Source organism: Oncorhynchus mykiss, chromosome 31 (genome assembly GCF_013265735.2).
Source record: "Oncorhynchus mykiss isolate Arlee chromosome 31, USDA_OmykA_1.1, whole genome shotgun sequence".
NCBI lineage: Eukaryota > Metazoa > Chordata > Actinopteri > Salmoniformes > Salmonidae > Oncorhynchus > Oncorhynchus mykiss.
The window spans coordinates 9879872-9897668 of NC_050571.1; the positions used below are offsets into that span (position 1 = coordinate 9879872).

Below are 17797 nucleotides of genomic sequence, written 5' to 3' on the forward strand. Positions count from 1 at the left end.
ATACATGGAAGGAGGGAGTGAATGATAGATAGATGGAGGGATGGAGTGAATGATAGATAGATGGAGGGAGTGAATGAGATAGATGGAGGGTGTGAATGATAGATAGATGGAGGGAGGGAGTGAATGATAGATAGATGGAGGGAGGGAGTGAATGATAGATAGATGGAGGGAGTGAATGAGATAGATGGAGGGAGTGAATGATAGATGGAGGGAGGGAGTGAATGAGATAGATGGAGGGAGTGAATGATAGATGGAGGGAGGGAGTGAATGAGATAGATGGAGGGAGTGAATGATAGATAGATGGAGGGAGTGAATGATAGATAGATGGAGGGAGTGAATGATAGATAGATGGAGGGAGTGAATGAGATAGATGGAGGGAGTGAATGAGATAGATGGAGGGAGTGAATGATAGATGGAAGGAGGGAGTGAATGATAGATGGAGGGAGGGAGTGAATGAGATAGATGGAGGGAGTGAATGATAGATAGATGGAGGGATTGAATGATAGATAGATGGAGGTATTGGAAGATGGAGCATAGTGTACAGGATACAGCAGGGAAGCTGTATAGGAAACAGCAGGGAAGCTGTATAGGAAACAGCAGGGAAGCTGTATAGGAAACAGCAGGGAAGCCCAGATTCCAATCAGTGTTTTTAGTAGGAGGCCAGGCTTTCCTAAAGCTGATGAGCAGCAGTCTGAAAGGACGTTGCATGGTCCTGCTGTGGTCTGGCCTGGGAGATGGAATGCACTTGTGTCCAAAATGGGACCCTATACCCCTATATAGACCAGGGCTCTGGTCAAACGTAGTGCACTATGTAGGGTGCAATTTGGCATGGAGACACAGACAGGAAGGGTGCTCAACGATGCTTCCCAGGTGCTCAACGATGCAGCGGTTCATCTGAGAAGAGATGGAGGGCACAACAACCTTGACCTTCCTTAATGTACCATAAACATCATCTGGACTGCTGGTGCAGCGTTAGCTACGCTGCTACGCTAACTCAGGTGCGGTACCTACCGTGTGTTAAGTTGTACCTGGTCCCAGATAAAGAAGTGAATCCTCTACCTTTTAACCCAAAGTGAAACTGTACAACTACACTATGCTGTGTAGCCTTGGTCATTTCAAAGCAGGTTATTCTGACGCTAGTGCTATGCCATCCTTACCAACACAAAAACACACCTGCAGAGATTTAATTTCAAACCTCAGGGCTCTGCGCTGACTTTAAAAAAAAATACTGAACAAAAATATAAATGCAACATGTAAAGTGTTGGTCCCATGTTTCATGAACTGATATAAAAGATCCCATATTTTTTTTCCATACACACACAAATCTTATTTCTCTCAAATGTTATTAACAAATGTGTTTACATCTGTGTTAGAGAACATTTCTCCTTTGTCAAGAAAATCCATCCACCTGACAGGTGTGGCACATCAAGAAGCTGATTAAACAGCATGATCATTACACAGGTGCACCTTGTGCTGGGAACAATAAAAGGTCTCTTTAAAATATGCAGTTTTGTCACACAACATAATGCTACAGATGTCTCATTCTGATTGGCTTGGCTCCCCAAGTGGGTGGACCTGGCTCCCAAGTGGGTGGGCCTATGCCCTACCAGGCTCATACATGGCTGTTCCCCAGCCCAGTTATGTGAAATCTACAGATTAGGGCCTCATTTATTTCAATTGATTTCATTATATGAATTGTAACTCATTAAAAGGAATTTAGGAACACATTTTTTTGGAGGTGGGAGACTTAAAAAAAAAAAAAAATATTTTTAGGTACACTGATACTCCAGGTCGCACGGCAAAATATTTAGCCGTATATGTGAGTAAAATGGTCACACTGCAGAGTCCTGCATCCTCCTTCTCATTGATTGTTGCCAGCTGACCTACCCTTTAAGATAATGACTTTGATTAAATAGAAACATACCTGCTCTGCCCTGCAGTTATACATGTCAGAGAGGGAGAGAAGGAGGAGGAGGAGGGTCCAGAGCACCCCTCTGTCTCTCTGTTGATCCCTCATAGGAGGAATAGAAAGAGGAGGAGGAGGGGGAGGGTCCAGAGCACCCCTCTGTCTCTCTGTTGATCCCTCATAGAAGGAGTAGAAAGAGGAGGGGGAGGGTCCAGAGCACCCTCTGTCTCTCTGTTGATCCCTCATAGGAGGAATAGAAAGAGGAGGAGGAGGGGGAGGGTCCAGAGCACCCCTCTGTCTCTCTGTTGATCCCTCATAGGAGGAGTAGAAAGAGGAAGAGGAGGGGGAGGGTCCAGAGCACCCCTCTGTCTCTCTGTTGATCCCTCATAGGAGGAGTAGAAAGAGGAAGAGGAGGGGGCGGGTCCAGAGCACCCCTCTGTCTCTCTGTTGATCCCTCATAGGAGGAATAGAAAGAAGAGGAGGAGGGGGAGGGTCCAGATCACCCCTCTGTCTCTCTGTTGATCCCTCATAGGAGGAATAGAAAGAGGAGGAGGAGGGGGAGGGTCCAGAGCACCCCTCTATCTCTCTGTTGATCCCTCATAGGAGGAGTAGAAAGAGGAAGAGGAGGGGGAGGGTCCAGAGCACCCCTCTGTCTCTCTGTTGATCCCTCATAGGAGGAATAGAAAGAGGAGGAGGAGGGGGAGGGTCCAGAGCACCCCTCTGTCTCTCTGTTGATCCCTCATAGGAGGAATAGAAAGAGGAGGAGGAGGGGGAGGGTCCAGAGCACCCCTCTATCTCTCTGTTGATCCCTCATAGGAGGAGTAGAAAGAGGAGGAGGAGGGGGAGGGTCCAGAGCACCCCTCTGTGTTGATCCCTCATAGGAGGAATAGAAAGAGGAGGAGGAGGAGGGGGAGGGTCCAGAGCACCCCTCTGTGTTGATCCCTCATAGGAGGAGTAGAAAGAGGAGGAGGGTCCAGAGCACCCCTCTGTGTTGATCCCTCATAGGAGGAATATAAAGAGGAGGAGGGTCCAGAGCCCCCCTCTGTGTTGATCCCTCATAGGAGGAATAGAAAGAGGAGGAGGGTCCAGAGCACCCCGCTGTGTTGATCCCTCACATGATGACGATTGTGAGTCACTGTAGTCAGTTATATAACAAAACCTCTCATCTCTCTCCTCTCTCCCTCCCGCTCTCATCTCTCTCCTCTCTCCCTCTCACTCTCATCTCTCTCCTCTCTCCCTCTCTTTCTCTCTCATTCCAGATCTCCCTCTCTCTCTTTATTTCCCTCTTTCTCTCTCTCCTGCTCTCATCGCTCTCCTCTCTCCCTCTCTTTCTCTCTCGTTCCTGATCTCCCTCTCTCTCTTTATTTCCCTCTTTCTCTCCCTCCCGCTCTCATCTCTCTCTCCCTCCCTCTCTGATCTGCCTGAGAGCTCCTTCCTCTTCACTGAGCAGGTAATACTCCTTCACATTGCTGTGCCAATAATAGCAGACAAGCCTAGTCCTGCATGCCCTTCCTTCCTTCCTTCCCTCCCACCCAGCTAAACAGAAGGAGGTTGTTGATGTTGCGTGTTTTCTTCCCACTTCAGCACTATTGTTGTGATGTCATGATGTTGATGGTGGTATTATAGGAAGTAAAACAATCTTTAACATTGCTGTTTATTTAACGTTAATGTTATACAGTACGGGCTTCATAATCAGAGAGCCAACATTACCAACATGTCAACAACGGCTATAAAATGCTATGAGGCTGTCTGTGGAGAACGGTATATTCATTGACCTGTTTCTTTGCCAGATCTGATTTGTGTGAGTGCCAGTCATGTTTGGGATGACAACCAAAGGAAGAGGTGTTGGCGTATGAAGCACAAACAAACAGATCTGTGCTAACAGTCACTAACAGTTTAACAGTTGCTAAGAAGATACCTGCGGCTAACAGTTGACTTGTTATGTTGCTGGAGATGGTATGAGATTATACCAAGTGGAGAGACAGTAGGAACACCCTGCTAGGCTGTGTTTCTAGAGGTGTGATGCTAATAGCCTGGGTCTGGAACACCACTATGTAGTGTTTCTAGAGGTGTGATGCTAATAGCCTGGGTCTGGAACACCACTATGTAGTGTTTCTAGAGGTGTGATGCTAATAGCCTGGGTCTGGAACACCACTATGTCGTGTTTCTAGAGGTGTGATGCTAATAGCCTGGGTCTGGAACACCACTATGTCGTGTTTCTAGAGGTGTGATGCTAATAGCCTGGGTCTGGAACACCACTATGTCGTGTTTCTAGAGGTGTGATGCTAATAGCCTGGGTCTGGAACACCACTATGTAGTGTTTCTAGAGGTGTGATGCTAATAGCCTGGGTCTGGAACACCACTATGTAGTGTTTACAGAATGACTACACTGTTAACCACAAACCATTACAACAGGAGGAGGAGGTGGAGGAGGTGGAGGAGGAGAAGATAAGAGAGAGAGAGGACAAGGAGGAAGAGGAGAGGAGAGGAGAGGGAGGAGGAGGAGTGGAGAGAAGAGAGAGAGAGGACAGGGAGGAGGAGGAGAGGAGAGGAAGGAAGAGGAGAGGGAGGAGGAGGAGGGGAGAGGGAGAGAAGAGAGAGGACAGGGAGGAGGAGGAGGAGAGGGGAGAGAAGAGAGGGAGAGGGAGGGGGAGGGTAGAGGGAGGAGGAGGAGGGTAGAGGGAGAGAAGAGAGAAGACAGGGAGGAGGAGGAGAGGGAGAGAAGAGAGAGAGGACAGGGAGGAGGAGAGGACAAGGAGGAGGAGGAGAGGGAGAGAAGTGAGAGAGGACAGGGAGGAGGAGGAGAGCAACAAGAGAGGAGAGGGAGAGAAGTGAGAGAGGACAGGGAGGAGGAGGAGAGGACAAGGAGGAGGAGAGCAACAGGAGAGGAGAGGGAGAGAAGTGAGAGAGGACAGGGAGGAGGAGGAGAGGACAAGGAGGAGGAGAGCAACAGGAGAGGAGAGGGAGGAGGAGGAGGGGAGGGGAGAGAAGAGAGGGAGGGGGGGAGGAGGAGGGTAGAGGGAGGAGGAGTAATAGGGCATTGTGAGTAGGGCTGGGCGAAATGGCCTAAAAGTAGTATCTACATTTTTTTTCAGAGGTTTGGACGATTCACAACATACATCTAGATTTCTTGTTTTCTCTGTACAAATTTAAAAAGGCATAATTCTTAATAGATTTTTCTTCATAAAAAAAAATATGCAGGCCTATTTGTGCAAAACAAATGAACACACACCCACACGTCTATTCTATTGTTTCGGAATTTTGACCACTACCTGTTGCCATTTGTCATTAATATAATCGTTTTGATTGAAAATGTGTTAATTTGTTTTTATGATTAAAACAGCCTTTGATATTGGATTGGCAGAATGACACAACTACTAACACATTAGCCTACAGTTGGCCTGAACATAACTTTCTTGAATACACTTTAATTATCCACTGTCACACTGACCGATGGCGAGGTGAAGCTCAAAGCACTGCAGCATTCACATTTGTTGACCCTATTGTACGTCATCTAAGGTTTTTGTGTTGGACCCGCAATCGGTTGACACACAACATGCTCTTGAATTTCTTTAAATATTTTTATTAATTCACCATTATTTAACCAGGTAGGCTAGTTGAGAACACCTTTATTTAACCAGGTAGGCTAGTTGAGAACACCTTTATTTAACCAGGTAGGCTAGTTGAGAACACCTTTATTTAACCAGGTAGGCCAGTTGAGAACACCTTTATTTAACCAGGTAGGCTAGTTGAGAACACCTTTATTTAACCAGGTAGGCCAGTTGAGAACACCTTTATTTAACCAGGTAGGCCAGTTGAGAACAAGTTCTCATTTACAACTGCGACCTGGCCAAGAATAAAGCAAAGCAGTGCGACACAAACAACAACACAGAGTTACACATGGAATAAACAAATGTACAGTCAATAACACAATAGAAAACTCTATATACAGTGTGTTCAAATGTATTTAAGATTAGGGAGGTAAAGCAATAAATAGGCCATAGTGAAGAAATAATGACAATTTAGCAATTAAACACTGGAATGATAGATGTGCAGAAGATGAATGTGCAAGTAGAGATACTGGGGAGAAGAAAAAAACAAAAACAATATGGGGATGAGGTAGTTGGGTGGGCTATTTACAGATGGGCTATGTACAGGTGCAATGATCGGTAAACTGCTCTGACAGCTGATGCTTAAAGTTAGTGAGGGAGATATGCATCTCCAGCTTCAGTGATTTTTGCAATTTCTTCCAGTCATTGGCAGCAGAGAACTGGAAGGAAAGGCGGCCAAAGGAGGAGTGGACTTTGGAGGGTTACACGTAGGTATTTGTAGTTGTCCACATATTATATCTCACTTGTCATCCCCAAAGCCAACACTTCCTTTGGCCGCTTTCCTTCCAGTTCTCTGCTGCCAATAACTGGAACGAATTGCAAAAATCACTGAAGCTGGAGTCTTTATTCTCCCTCTCTAACTTTAAGCATCAGCTGTCAAAGTAGCTTACCGATCACTGTACCTGTACACAGCCAATCTGTAAATCGCCCACCCAACTACCTCATCCCCATATTGTTATTTATCCTCTTGATCTTTTTCACCCCAGTATCTCTACTTGCACATCATCATCTGCACATCTATCACTCTAGCGTTAATTCTAAATTGTAATTATTTCACCTCTGTGGCCTATTTATTGCCTTACCTCCCTACTCTTCTACATTTGCACACACTGTACATAGATTTTTCTATTGTGTTATTGACTGTGCGTTTGTTTATGTGTAACTCTGTTGTTGTTTTTGTCGCACTGCTTTGCTTTATCTTGGCCAGGTCGCAGTTGTAAATGAGAACTTGTTCTCAACTGGCCTACCTGGTTAAATAAAGGTTAAATAAATAAATATAAATAAATAAAAAATGGTGGGGTATGGTTCACCTTTATCTCCTGAATGTTCTGTCAAACATGCCATGTCATTGTTTGTGTAAATCAAAAGGGATGCTGTCAAAGAGTGACTAAATTCAATGACTTGCATTCCTATCCTTCTTTTTAAAATCATACAGGTTTATGTCTGTCCATCTTCCCGTTTCCTGTTTCCTGTCTCTCCCAGGTTCTCTTTCTAGCAGTCCTGCTTTAAAGTCTGCTTTATTTCTCCTTTATACCTCATAAATGCCCTTTTCCACATTTAATATGAGGGCATCTTAGTCGTCCTCTGTCAGTTTACATGATATCTTCTCCGACTTTACTGTTTGAATTCTTCCTCTTTTTCTCTATATAGAGTGAGAGGAAGAACACTATGGCAGTATACATATTTACATCCTGGTCTTCCTCCTCTGTTTCTATAGGGCGAGAGGAAGATGAGTAGTGGTGAAGCTCCTCCCACCATCACCATGGCTCTGATCAACCCCCAGACCCCCTCCACCTCGGCCGACACCAAACAGTCTTCCACTCAGCAGCTGTCCATCAGTGTGTGAGTAAAACTGGAGAAACATTAGAGTAACGTAGTAGTAACATTGTAGTAACTATGGAGTAATACAGTAGTAAAATGGTAGTAACAACCTCCGCTGATACCAAGCAGTTCGCCGCCTAGCAATTCCATCAGCTTTTGAACACTGGACTGACACTGGACAGACACTGGACTAACACTGGACAAACACTGGACTAACACTGGACAAACACTGGACTAACACTGGACAAACACTGGACTAACACTGGACAAACACTGGACAAACACTGGACTAACACTGGACAAACACTGGACAAACACTGGACTAACACTGGACAAACACTGGACTAACACTGGACAAACACTGGACTAACACTGGACAAACACTGGACAAACACTGGACAGACACTGGACAAACACTGGACAAACACTGGACAAACACTGGACTAACACTGGACTAACACTGGACTAACACTGGACAAACACTGGACAAACACTGGACAAACACTGGACTGACACTGGACAAACACTGGACAAACACTGGACAAACACAGGACTAGTAACAGCTGTAGCCTTGGAGCAACACTGCAGGAACACAGTAGTAATAACCAGAGTAGTAACACCAGAATGGAGTAGTGTGACACTGGTTCAACACTAGAAATCATAAGGAAAGGTCATTTCAAACATTAGATATGGAATGTGTCATCTATACAGTGACTTCCTTATAGTGTGTCTGTGTCTACAGTGACTTCCTTACAGTGTGTCTGTATCTACAGTGACTTCCTTAGTGTGTCTGTGTCTACAGTGACTTCCTTAGTGTGTCTGTATCTACAGTGACTTCCTTAGTGTGTCTGTATCTACAGTGACTTCCTTACAGTGTGTCTGTATCTACAGTGACTTCCTTACAGTGTGTCTGTATCTACAGTGACTTTGGAAAGTATTCAGACCCCTTGACTTTTTCCACATTTTGTTAGGTTACAGCCTTATTCTAAAATTGATTACATTTTTTTTTGCTTATCAATCTACACACAATACCCCATAATGAAATCACAATACCCCATAATGACATCACAATACCCCATAATGACATCACAATACCCCATAATGACATCACAATACCACACAATGACATCACAATACCACACAATGACATCACAATACCACACAATGACATCACAATACCCCATAATGACATCACAATACCCCATAATGACATCTCAATACCCCATAATGACATCTCAATACCCCATAATGACATCTCAATACCCCATAATGTCATCACAATACCCCATAACGACATCGCAATACCCCATAATGACAAAGCAAAAATAGTTGTTTATACATTTTTGCCTCAAGCTTGGCACACCTGTATTTGGAGAGTTTCTCCCATTCTTCTCTGCAGATCCTCTCAAGCTCTGTCAGTTTGGACGGGGAGCGTTATTGCACAGTTATTTGAAGGTCTCTCCAGAGTTGTTAGATCGGGTTCAAGTCCAGGTTCTAGCTGGGCCACTCAAGGACATGTCCCAAAGCCACTCCTGCGTTGTCTTGGCTGTGTGCTTAGGGTTGTTGTCCTGTTGGAAGTTGAACCTTTGTGAGCGCTCTGGAGCAGGTTTTCATCAAGGATCTCTCTGTACTTTGCTCTGTTCATCTTTCCCTCAATCCTCCCAGTCCCTGCTGCTGAAAAACATCCTGTCTCTGAGCTCTATGGACAATTCCTTCGACCTCATGGCTTGGTTTTTGCTCTGACATGCACTGTCAACTGTGGGACATTGTATAGACAGGCGTGTGCCTTTCCAAAGCATGTCCAATCAATTGAATTCACCACAGGTGGACTCCAATCAAGTTGTAGAAACATCTCAAGGATGATCAATGGAAACAGTATACCCCTGAGCTCAATTTGGAGTCTCATAGCAAAGAGTCTGAATAGTTATGTAAATAAGGTAATTCTGTTTTTCATTTTTAATAAATGTGCATATAATTTGTCATTATAGGGTATTGTGATGTCATTATGGGGTATTGTGATGTCATTATGGGGTATTGTGATGTCATTATGGGGTATTGTGTGTAGATTGATGAGGAAAAAATATAATTGAATCCATTCTAGAATAAGGCTGTAACATAACAACATTTTGAAAAAGAGAAGGGGTCTGAATACTTTCCAAATGCTCTGTATGTGAGATTGTTGTAACCTAACATGTAATCCGTTCTTCAGGTGTGCTGCTCTGTACTCCTACAAGCCCCGTCGTTCTGAGGAACTGGAGCTGAGGAAGGGGGAGATGGTGGGGGTGTATGGGAAGTTTAAGGAGGGCTGGCTCCGAGGCCTCTCTCTACGGACGGGCAAAGTGGGCATCCTCCCCGGCAACTACGTTACACCTGTCCTCAGGTAAGTGGGCATTCTGCCCGGCAACTACGTCACACCTGTCCTCAGGTATGTGGGCATCCTGCCCGGCAACTACGTCACACCTGTCCTCAGGTAAGTGGGCATTCTGCCCGGCAACTACGTCACACCTGTCCTCAGGTAAGTGGGCATCCTCCCTGGCAACTACGTCACACCTGTCCTCAGGTAAGTGGGCATTCTGCCCGGCAACTACGTCACACCTGTCCTCAGGTAAGTGGGCATTCTGCCCGGCAACTACGTCACACCTGTCCTCAAGTAAGTGGGCATCCTGCCCGGCAACTACGTCACACCTGTCCTCAGGTAAGTGGGCATCCTGCCCGGCAACTACGTCACACCTGTCCTCAGGTAAGTGGGCATTCTGCCCGGCAACTATGTCACACCTGTTCTCAGGTAAGTGGGCATCCTGCCTGGCAACTACGTCACACCTGTCCTCAGGTAAGCGGGAGAGCCATTTCTACCGGTTTCATTACGCAGACCATGAGAAACGAGTGGCAATTGATATTTGGATTGTAATGCTGTGGTTAAAGTTATCAGAGGGATCAGCCTTTCTGTTAGCTGATGTGGGGCTCATCAGATCAGTGACACTACTTTCCTACATTGGTTCCATCTTTTTTGACTTTCATTTGTGTCATGGACACCCAAGTAATTGATTTTGACACCTACTGTATATCTATTTATTCCCTGCCTAACACAGAACCTCTGCCAGGCTCTTGGATTCCAAGGCAGTGACAGCAGGCCCTGGTACAGTCTCTGGAGGAAGAACCTCCTCCTCCTCCAAAACGCCAGCGGTGGTTCTAGCTCTCGACAGGGTCAACTCAGATGGCACTAGTTACTCTACTGGACAACGGGTTCCGCAGCAGTCTGTTTCCATGGCCACGCTGCCTATGATATCATCAGGCGGCGCCACCAGACAATCCCTGCATGGGGTGAGCTCGGAGGGATGGGACACAGTGAGGAGGGTCTTCCATCGTTCACACAGAGGTAAGAGTGAAAGAAGTTTGTAACTCTACAAAGTTCAATTTTCAGGTGTTGGGTGGTTCCACAGTTCCTTAGTGCTGTATTCTTAGTCTCAACAATGTTGGTTGGTTATTATCCTAACATTATGCAGTATTGACCAGTCAGAAATATTAAACCTGGAAAGAAGGCTTCTCTATTCAGTATTGACCAGTCAGAGATAGTAAACCTGTCTATTCTAGTTGATATGTCAGATCGCACAATGTGGAACCCAGAACAGGGCAGTGGAAATTACATTGCGTTGATTTGACAAGGATCCATTTTGAGTGACTTCAAAGTATGTTTCATGTCCTCTCAGGCTCATCTCAGCGGGGAAAACACTACCCCCACACCACCATCTCATCCAGCTCAGCCCTTCAATCCCAGACCCACAGTCAGAGCTCATCCCAGAGCTCGTCCCAGAGCTCGTCCCAGAGCTCGTCCCAGTGCAGTAACCACTACCCCCACACTACCACCGCCACCTCAGGTCTTCAGCCCCATTCTCAGTCCCAATCTCACAGCCAGAACTTTAGCCACATCCAGGGCCCTGGCTTCTCCCCTGCTCTGCTCAGGAAGAAACAACACATGAGCATCCTGCCCAATCACTACAGATCTCTGGCCTGGATGTCTGAAGGTCAAGCGCCCCCTAGTGGTAGATCTATGAAGCACAGGGACACGGCTGCCAGAGAGGTGTTTGATAGGCAGGTGTTGGAGACAAGGCAAGCAGCATCGAATGGTCAGCACTCCATACACTCTATCCTAGTGAGACCAGACGCCCTCAAGAACAACACAGAGAAGGTAACACGCACACCTGCCTTCTAGATCTTATTAAGTAGCTTAGAGGGATAGTTGACTGCTTTCATGTCTACTTTGACGTCTATTTTGTTTTTATTTATTTTGAAATTCTCTCTAGCCATGATCTCATTCACGTAGTACATGCTGACTACCACTGTCTGCTATATCCAGCATCAATCATCTTTATTCCTATTCCACTACTGTATCATAATGGCAACATTGTTTGTGTGTTTTTATCTCTCAGCCCACCAAGTCAGTGCGGTTCCTGACCCAGCCTGATTCCCCTGCACCACGGCCCAGGACCACCTCCCTGCCCTCGGGTAGCCAGCCCCCCGCCAGTACCCGGCCTGGTCCACCTCCCCTGGAGGTCTGGGCTCCATCACTCACACTGGGGCGAGATGGGCCTGGGATCATCCTGAAAGAAGGCAAGGCTCCTGTTCTTAGGAAAGGTCTGGAGACAAACCCCTCTGATGCTTTGACTTCCAATCAGAAACCTACCTCTTCATTATCATCATCAGCACCATCTGCGTCCATGCAGTCCAGCAGCCCTAGCAGGTAGGAGAGGAACCAGCACCTCCTTTTTCACAAACTGGCCTGCTTAGTGTCTGGCTTCAGGAAGTAGGATTTCTGTATTCTGTATGTGATGGTGGTCCTCTGTGGCTCACTTGCATCACAAGGGTAGTGAATTCCATTCCCGCTGGGGCCACTCCATACGTAAAATATATGCTTGACTATAAGTCTTTTTGAATAAAAGCGTCTGCTAAATGGCAAACAATCTCAGAAAAAAAAAGAAACGTCCTCTTACTGTCAACTACAGTGGGAGGACAGTTCTTTTTTTGGGGCTGCAGTGGGCCTAGTGGTTAGAGCGTTGGTTTTGTAACCGAAAGGTTGCAAGATCAAATCCCTGAGCTGACAGGGTTAAAAAAAAAATATTTGTATTTTAAATCTGTTGTTCTGCCCCTGAACAAGGCAGTTAACCCACTGTTCCTAGGCTGTCATTGTAAATAAAAATATGTTATTAACTGACTTGCCCAGTTAAATAAAGGTAAAAAAAACTGTGTTTATTTTCATCAAACGTGTAAATATTTGTATGAACATAACAAGATTCAACAACTGATACATAAACTGAACAAGTTCCACAGACATGTGACTAACAGAAATTGAACAATGTGTCCCTGAACAAAGGGGGGTCAACATCAAAGTAACAGTCAGTATCTGGTGTGGCCACCAGCTGCATTAAGTACTGCAGTGCATCTCCTCTTCATGGACTGCACCAGATTTGCCGGTTCTTGCTGTGAGATGTTACCCCACTCTTCCACAAAGGCACCTGCAAGTTCCCGGACATTTCTGGGGGAAATGGCCCTAGCCCTCACCCTCCGATCCAACAGGTCCCAGATGTGCTCAATGGGATTGAGATCTGGGCTCTTCGCTGGCCATGACAGAACGCTGACATTCCTGTCTTGCAGGAAATCACGCAAAGAATGAGCAGTATGGCTGGTGGCATTGTCATGCAGCAGGGTCATGTCAGGATGAACGTACAGCGTTGAGATTGCCTGCAATGACAACAAGCTCAGTTCGATGACGCTGTGACACACCGACCCAGACCATGAAGGACCCTCCACCTCCAAATCAATCCCGCTCCAGAGTGCAGGCCTCGATGTAACGCTCATTCCTACGACAATAAACTCGAATCCAACCATCACCCCTGGTGATACAAAACCGCGTCTCGTCAGTGAAGAGTTCTGTCTGGTCCAGCGATGGTGGGTTTGTGCCCATAGGCAACGTTGTTGCCAGTGATGTTTGGTGAGGAACTGCCTTACAACAGGCCTACAAGCCCTCAGTCCAGTCTCTGTCAGCCTATTGTGGACAGTCTGAGCACTGATGGAGGGATTGTGCGTTCCTGGTGTAACTCAGGCAGTTGTTGTTGCCATCCTGTACCTGTCCTGCAGGTGTGATGTTCGGATGTACCGATCCTGTGCAGGTGTTGTTTCACGTGGTTTGCCACTGCGAGGACGATCAGCTGTCCATCCTGTCTCAATGTAGAGCTGTCTTAGAAGTCTCACAGTTTATTGCAATTTATTGCCCTGGCCACATCTGCAGTCCTCATGCCTCCTTGCAGCATGCCTAAGGCACGTTCACGCAGATGAGCAGGGACCCTGGGCATCTTTCTTTTGGTGTATTTAAGAGCCAGTAGAAAGGCCTCTTTAGTGTCCTAAGTTTTCATAACTGTGACCTTAATTGTCTACCTTCTGTAAGCTGTTAGTGTCTTAAGGACCGTTCCACAGGTGCATGTTCATTAGTTGGTTATGTTTCATTGAACAAGCATGGGAAACAGTGTTTAAACCCTTTACAATGAATATCTGTGAAGTTATTTAGATTTTTATGAATTATCTTTGAAAGACAGGGTGCTGAGTTTATGTTTTGTGTTAGATAGACAATCTCTTTCTCTATTCCACTCATTCCCCTTTCTCTATCCCCCCTCAGACACAGAGTAGCGATGTCCTACCAGGCCCAGACAGAGTCAGAAATGAGCCTGATGCAGGGTGAGCCTGTCCTGCTTCATAGACATCGGCCTGACGGACGGGTTCTGCTCACCCAGGAGAGCAGTGGCCACACGGGCCTCTTCCATAGCAGTGTTCTACAGTTCCTAGACCGGTTCAGTTGACGGCCTGTAGTGTTTAGTTATTATAGGTGTGTTTTTCACATAGAAATAGAATGACTAGAATGGGGGAAGCTCCTTAGAACGCGACAATTTGATGTGCAACTCATACACTCATGGGTACACTCAATATGGCCGCCGGCCCACCCCATCACGTGACGTTGACTTGAAAAGGAATGTCCATTCTAGAAATTCTATTTCTATGGATCTCCACCTGTTGACACTGCCAAACGAGATGCCAAATCTGTGGAAGAGTGTGCGTGTGTATTTTTATGTGTGTTGAAAATAATATATTATATTACTGCCATATAGTGACCAAAATGCAAAGGGAAACAAGTTTCCCCCTTGAGATTCCTTGGACCTGTTTTAAACTGTAGACAGATAATTATAAGGTTCTGAGATATATTTGTGTATATGTTGATGTGCAGAAGCATGAGTTGCACATAGATCTACTGCATACAGTTATTTTTACCAATCCGTTGCACAAAACCACCTCAGACCAATGTTTTGCATAAAGATTGAGTGTTTTCTTTATTCAAGAGCTAAAGGACACACTGGTCAGTGCCTTTGCAAAGCCCGCAGAGTCTAGATTTGAAAAACAACAACAGTGCTTTTACCAGAGGCTAAATGTATATTAAGTGATGATCATATAGTGGTAATAAACAATGCTTTCGTCAACTATAGCATGTGTTTGTTACATTCTCAACATGATTTTGCTGAATAACTGCACACCCATGTTATGTATCAGACTTTTCTGATAAGAGACACACATGTCCTCTAAGGGATTCTCCTTCTCTGCTCTTTGAGTGCTGAAAATAAATAATTTATGACACATTATAGCAAAAAGACTCGTTTTTTTTGGCTGTTGCATGGATCGTGTTCTCCTGTTCTGTTTTTCATCTTACTCTTTCTTACTCACATTTTAGGTGAATACAAAACTGTGACGTTGTTCACTAAGACAAACATAGTGAGCCAGGCCTTTTGCCTCCACTTATAGCTATGCCATCTCCACTGTCCTTAACTGTACACTACCAAGCTATTGCCCCCCATCATTTTACTGCGCAGCCGCAGATTCAATGTGTCCAGACGTGACAACAAACGTTATCAGCATCGGAGAAAATGGGCACAGTATTGGCATCTAAATCATTTTGATAAGATAAAAACTTCCATCAAAACACGTTTGCTTTTGTCTCATATGATTTTATAATCAAAACTGAAGTCTTAAAATGCCGGTAAGTGGACTCTTTTGTATTTCTCTGTATTTGTGTTTTTCAGAGGGGTCCTCCCTTCTTTTTTCTGATGTGATGCTAACTACCTTACCTTGCTATAGTTAGCTTCGTTTTGGATGAGTTAGCATTAGCTATTTTCAATCTGTTTTTAGACCAGTGTCTTTATATTTGATATAGATGTAGCCACGTTAAAACTAGGATGCAACAAGCTCTTCCAGCCAAGTTGTGTTATTCGTTGTGCATAGCGATGCTGCAGCTGGTTAGTTAACATGCTAACATTAGCTTCCTTGCATGCAATACATTGCAGTATAGCGAGCCAGCTAACTAACTAGCTACGTGCCAGCACGTATTGATTGGTCATCCATTGAACTAGCGACTAGATGTTTCAACTATCTTGACAGTTAATTTGCTACCTAACTAACTGTCTTTGCTAACGTTAGCTGTACTGTAATGTTAGCTTGCTAACTGAATTCATTGAGACAAGTTAGTCAGCCAGTTTGATCTCTTCCTTTGCTGTGGTGAGGTTAATAACGTTCGCTATGAGCAGTGTTTTCATATTGCATTACATGACATCATGCTGAGCCATCGGCTCTGACATCACGTAAGCTACTAGGTGGCTGGCATCATGAATAGTTATTTCCCTCCCGTGCAGAGCAACAAGATGGACAAATCTGACAAGCCGGAGGTCATGGACAGCGTCAAAGTGGTTGTGCGATGTCGCCCGCTGAACCAGAAGGAGAGGAGTATGGGCCACAAGCAGGCCGTCAGTGTGGATGAGAACCGAGGGACCATAACCGTCAACAAATTAGAGACCACCCACGAACCCCCCAAGACCTTCACATTTGACACGGTGTTCGGACCGGACAGCAAACAGCTGGACGTTTACAATCTGACAGCCCGCCCCATCATAGACTCAGTATTGGAGGGTTACAATGGTAAATGGAGAGAGGATTTGAAATGATCTGAATGATGGAAACGCTTTTTCCTATTTGCTGATGCTGACACGCCATGTAAAACAACACAGCTGCATGTGTTGACTGACTGACAATGACAGGCCTATTATCAGATGGCTTTTGTGAATACCTTTTCAGCATAGCCCCCCCCCCCCCATTGTTTATAAGTGATAGCCTCCATTCAGTTGTAGTGATGTGTGCTGTCAGTGTGTATTCAGATTAGGAGTGTTTCTGTTTCATCCACCACAGATTAAGCCTAGTAGATATTCTCCATGGATTCTTTTTAGTCCAGGACTAGGCTCAATCTGGCTGGGGAATCGCCTCCTTAGTGTTTTAATACTGACCCTGTGTTTACTCCAGGGACCATCTTCGCGTACGGACAGACAGGGACAGGAAAGACGTTCACCATGGAGGGAGTGAGGGCAGTGCCAGAGCTCCGAGGAATAATCCCCAACTCCTTTGCTCATGTGTTCGGCCACATCGCCAAAGCAGAGGGCGACACCCGGTAAGGGCATTTAACACAACCAGGCAAAAACAATGAAACAATACTAGTTTATTGGCAATTGTTTGATGCAACATGATAAGACTGACTTGACTTATTCCTTTCAGCCCCTAGGAGAGCAAAATGCCTCAATCACGCAACTCTGGTTAAGACACTGGTTGGAGTCAATGTAAACAGAACATTCTTAGGCATATAAGAAAAAAAAGACCGGCACTGTTTTTGACATGCTTGTTGCTCACTGTCTCTCAGTTGAAGGTTGATCTGAAATAAGTAGCTTTCCTGTCAACCGCAGGTTCCTAGTTCGCGTCTCTTATCTGGAGATTTACAATGAAGAAGTGAGGGACCTGCTGGGGAAGGACCAGATGCAGAGGCTAGAGGTAAAGAGGATATGACATGCTTCTCAGAATTCATTTAGCAAGAAGTAGCCGTATGACAATGCTGTAGAAATGAAGAACATGACCCATAATTCTGATCATTCATTAGATTAACCATACAAGAATACAAGGCACTAAACCCTGGCGCTAGGTAGTAGTTTATTGGTTGGATTTGATTTGACGACCACAGTGACCAAATGATAAAGTGGAGTATGATAACGTTGTTGGTTCCGTGAAGGACAGAACAGGACATTACATCACACTAAGGGGCCCAGAAAGGGAACTGAAGATGATTTCCTTATCATAGCTAATCTCCATTGGTTTGTCAATAATACATCAATGTCGTTTGTTCCTGAAAGGAGACAACAGGACATGGCACATGACTGTGGGATGTTCTCTGTTATGGGAACTATAGACGATTTTAACCTCTCATAATTCACTTCTTAGTTTCTAATACAGATGAGCATGATAACGTTGTTGGTTCCCAAGGGGGGAACTTAAGATATGAATGTAAAATAGGAATTAAAGAGTATTGCCTGCTCCTAACTCATGTCATTGC

The 17797-nt window shown here is 45.2% G+C and overlaps 2 protein-coding genes across 7 annotated transcripts in view; both read left to right on the forward strand.

Annotated features, from left to right (window-relative positions):
* The first annotated feature begins 3294 nt into the window (after nt 1-3294).
* Nucleotides 3295-15009, forward strand: LOC118946054 (E3 ubiquitin-protein ligase SH3RF3-like). The gene is made up of 7 exons (XM_036970269.1): nt 3295-3356; nt 7235-7359; nt 9548-9718; nt 10428-10714; nt 11046-11524; nt 11766-12076; nt 14006-15009. The coding sequence occupies exons 2-7, from the start codon at nt 7247-7249 to the stop codon at nt 14184-14186; spliced, it is 1542 nt and encodes a 513-aa protein (XP_036826164.1). The 5' UTR covers nt 3295-3356; nt 7235-7246; the 3' UTR covers nt 14187-15009.
* Nucleotides 15010-15230: 221 nt separating this feature from the next.
* Nucleotides 15231-17797, forward strand: part of kif3a (kinesin family member 3A) — a 33772-nt gene continuing 31205 nt past the window's right edge. For 3 of the 6 annotated variants that reach the window (XM_036969701.1, XM_036969702.1, XM_036969703.1), the window contains exons 1-4: nt 15498-15668; nt 16062-16344; nt 16723-16867; nt 17157-17241. In XM_036969701.1, coding sequence (XP_036825596.1) covers nt 15609-15668; nt 16062-16344; nt 16723-16867; nt 17157-17241 — 573 coding nt within the window. In that variant the 5' untranslated portion in view covers nt 15498-15608. Of the gene's footprint in view, nt 15413-15497; nt 15669-16061; nt 16345-16722; nt 16868-17156; nt 17242-17797 lie in introns of those variants that run through there. The other 3 variants (XM_036969704.1, XM_036969705.1, XM_036969706.1) reach the window with 3 other exon arrangements.

Bases quoted from the DNA above. Each gene is read 5' to 3' on its own strand.
- LOC118946054 (XM_036970269.1), top strand. From the start codon at position 7,247: ATGAGTAGTGGTGAAGCTCCTCCCACCATCACCATGGCTCTGATCAAC. The intron at 10,715-11,045 runs GTAAGAGTGAAA...ATGTCCTCTCAG, and splicing joins CTTCCATCGTTCACACAGAG to GCTCATCTCAGCGGGGAAAA. The intron at 11,525-11,765 runs GTAACACGCACA...TTTATCTCTCAG, and splicing joins TCAAGAACAACACAGAGAAG to CCCACCAAGTCAGTGCGGTT.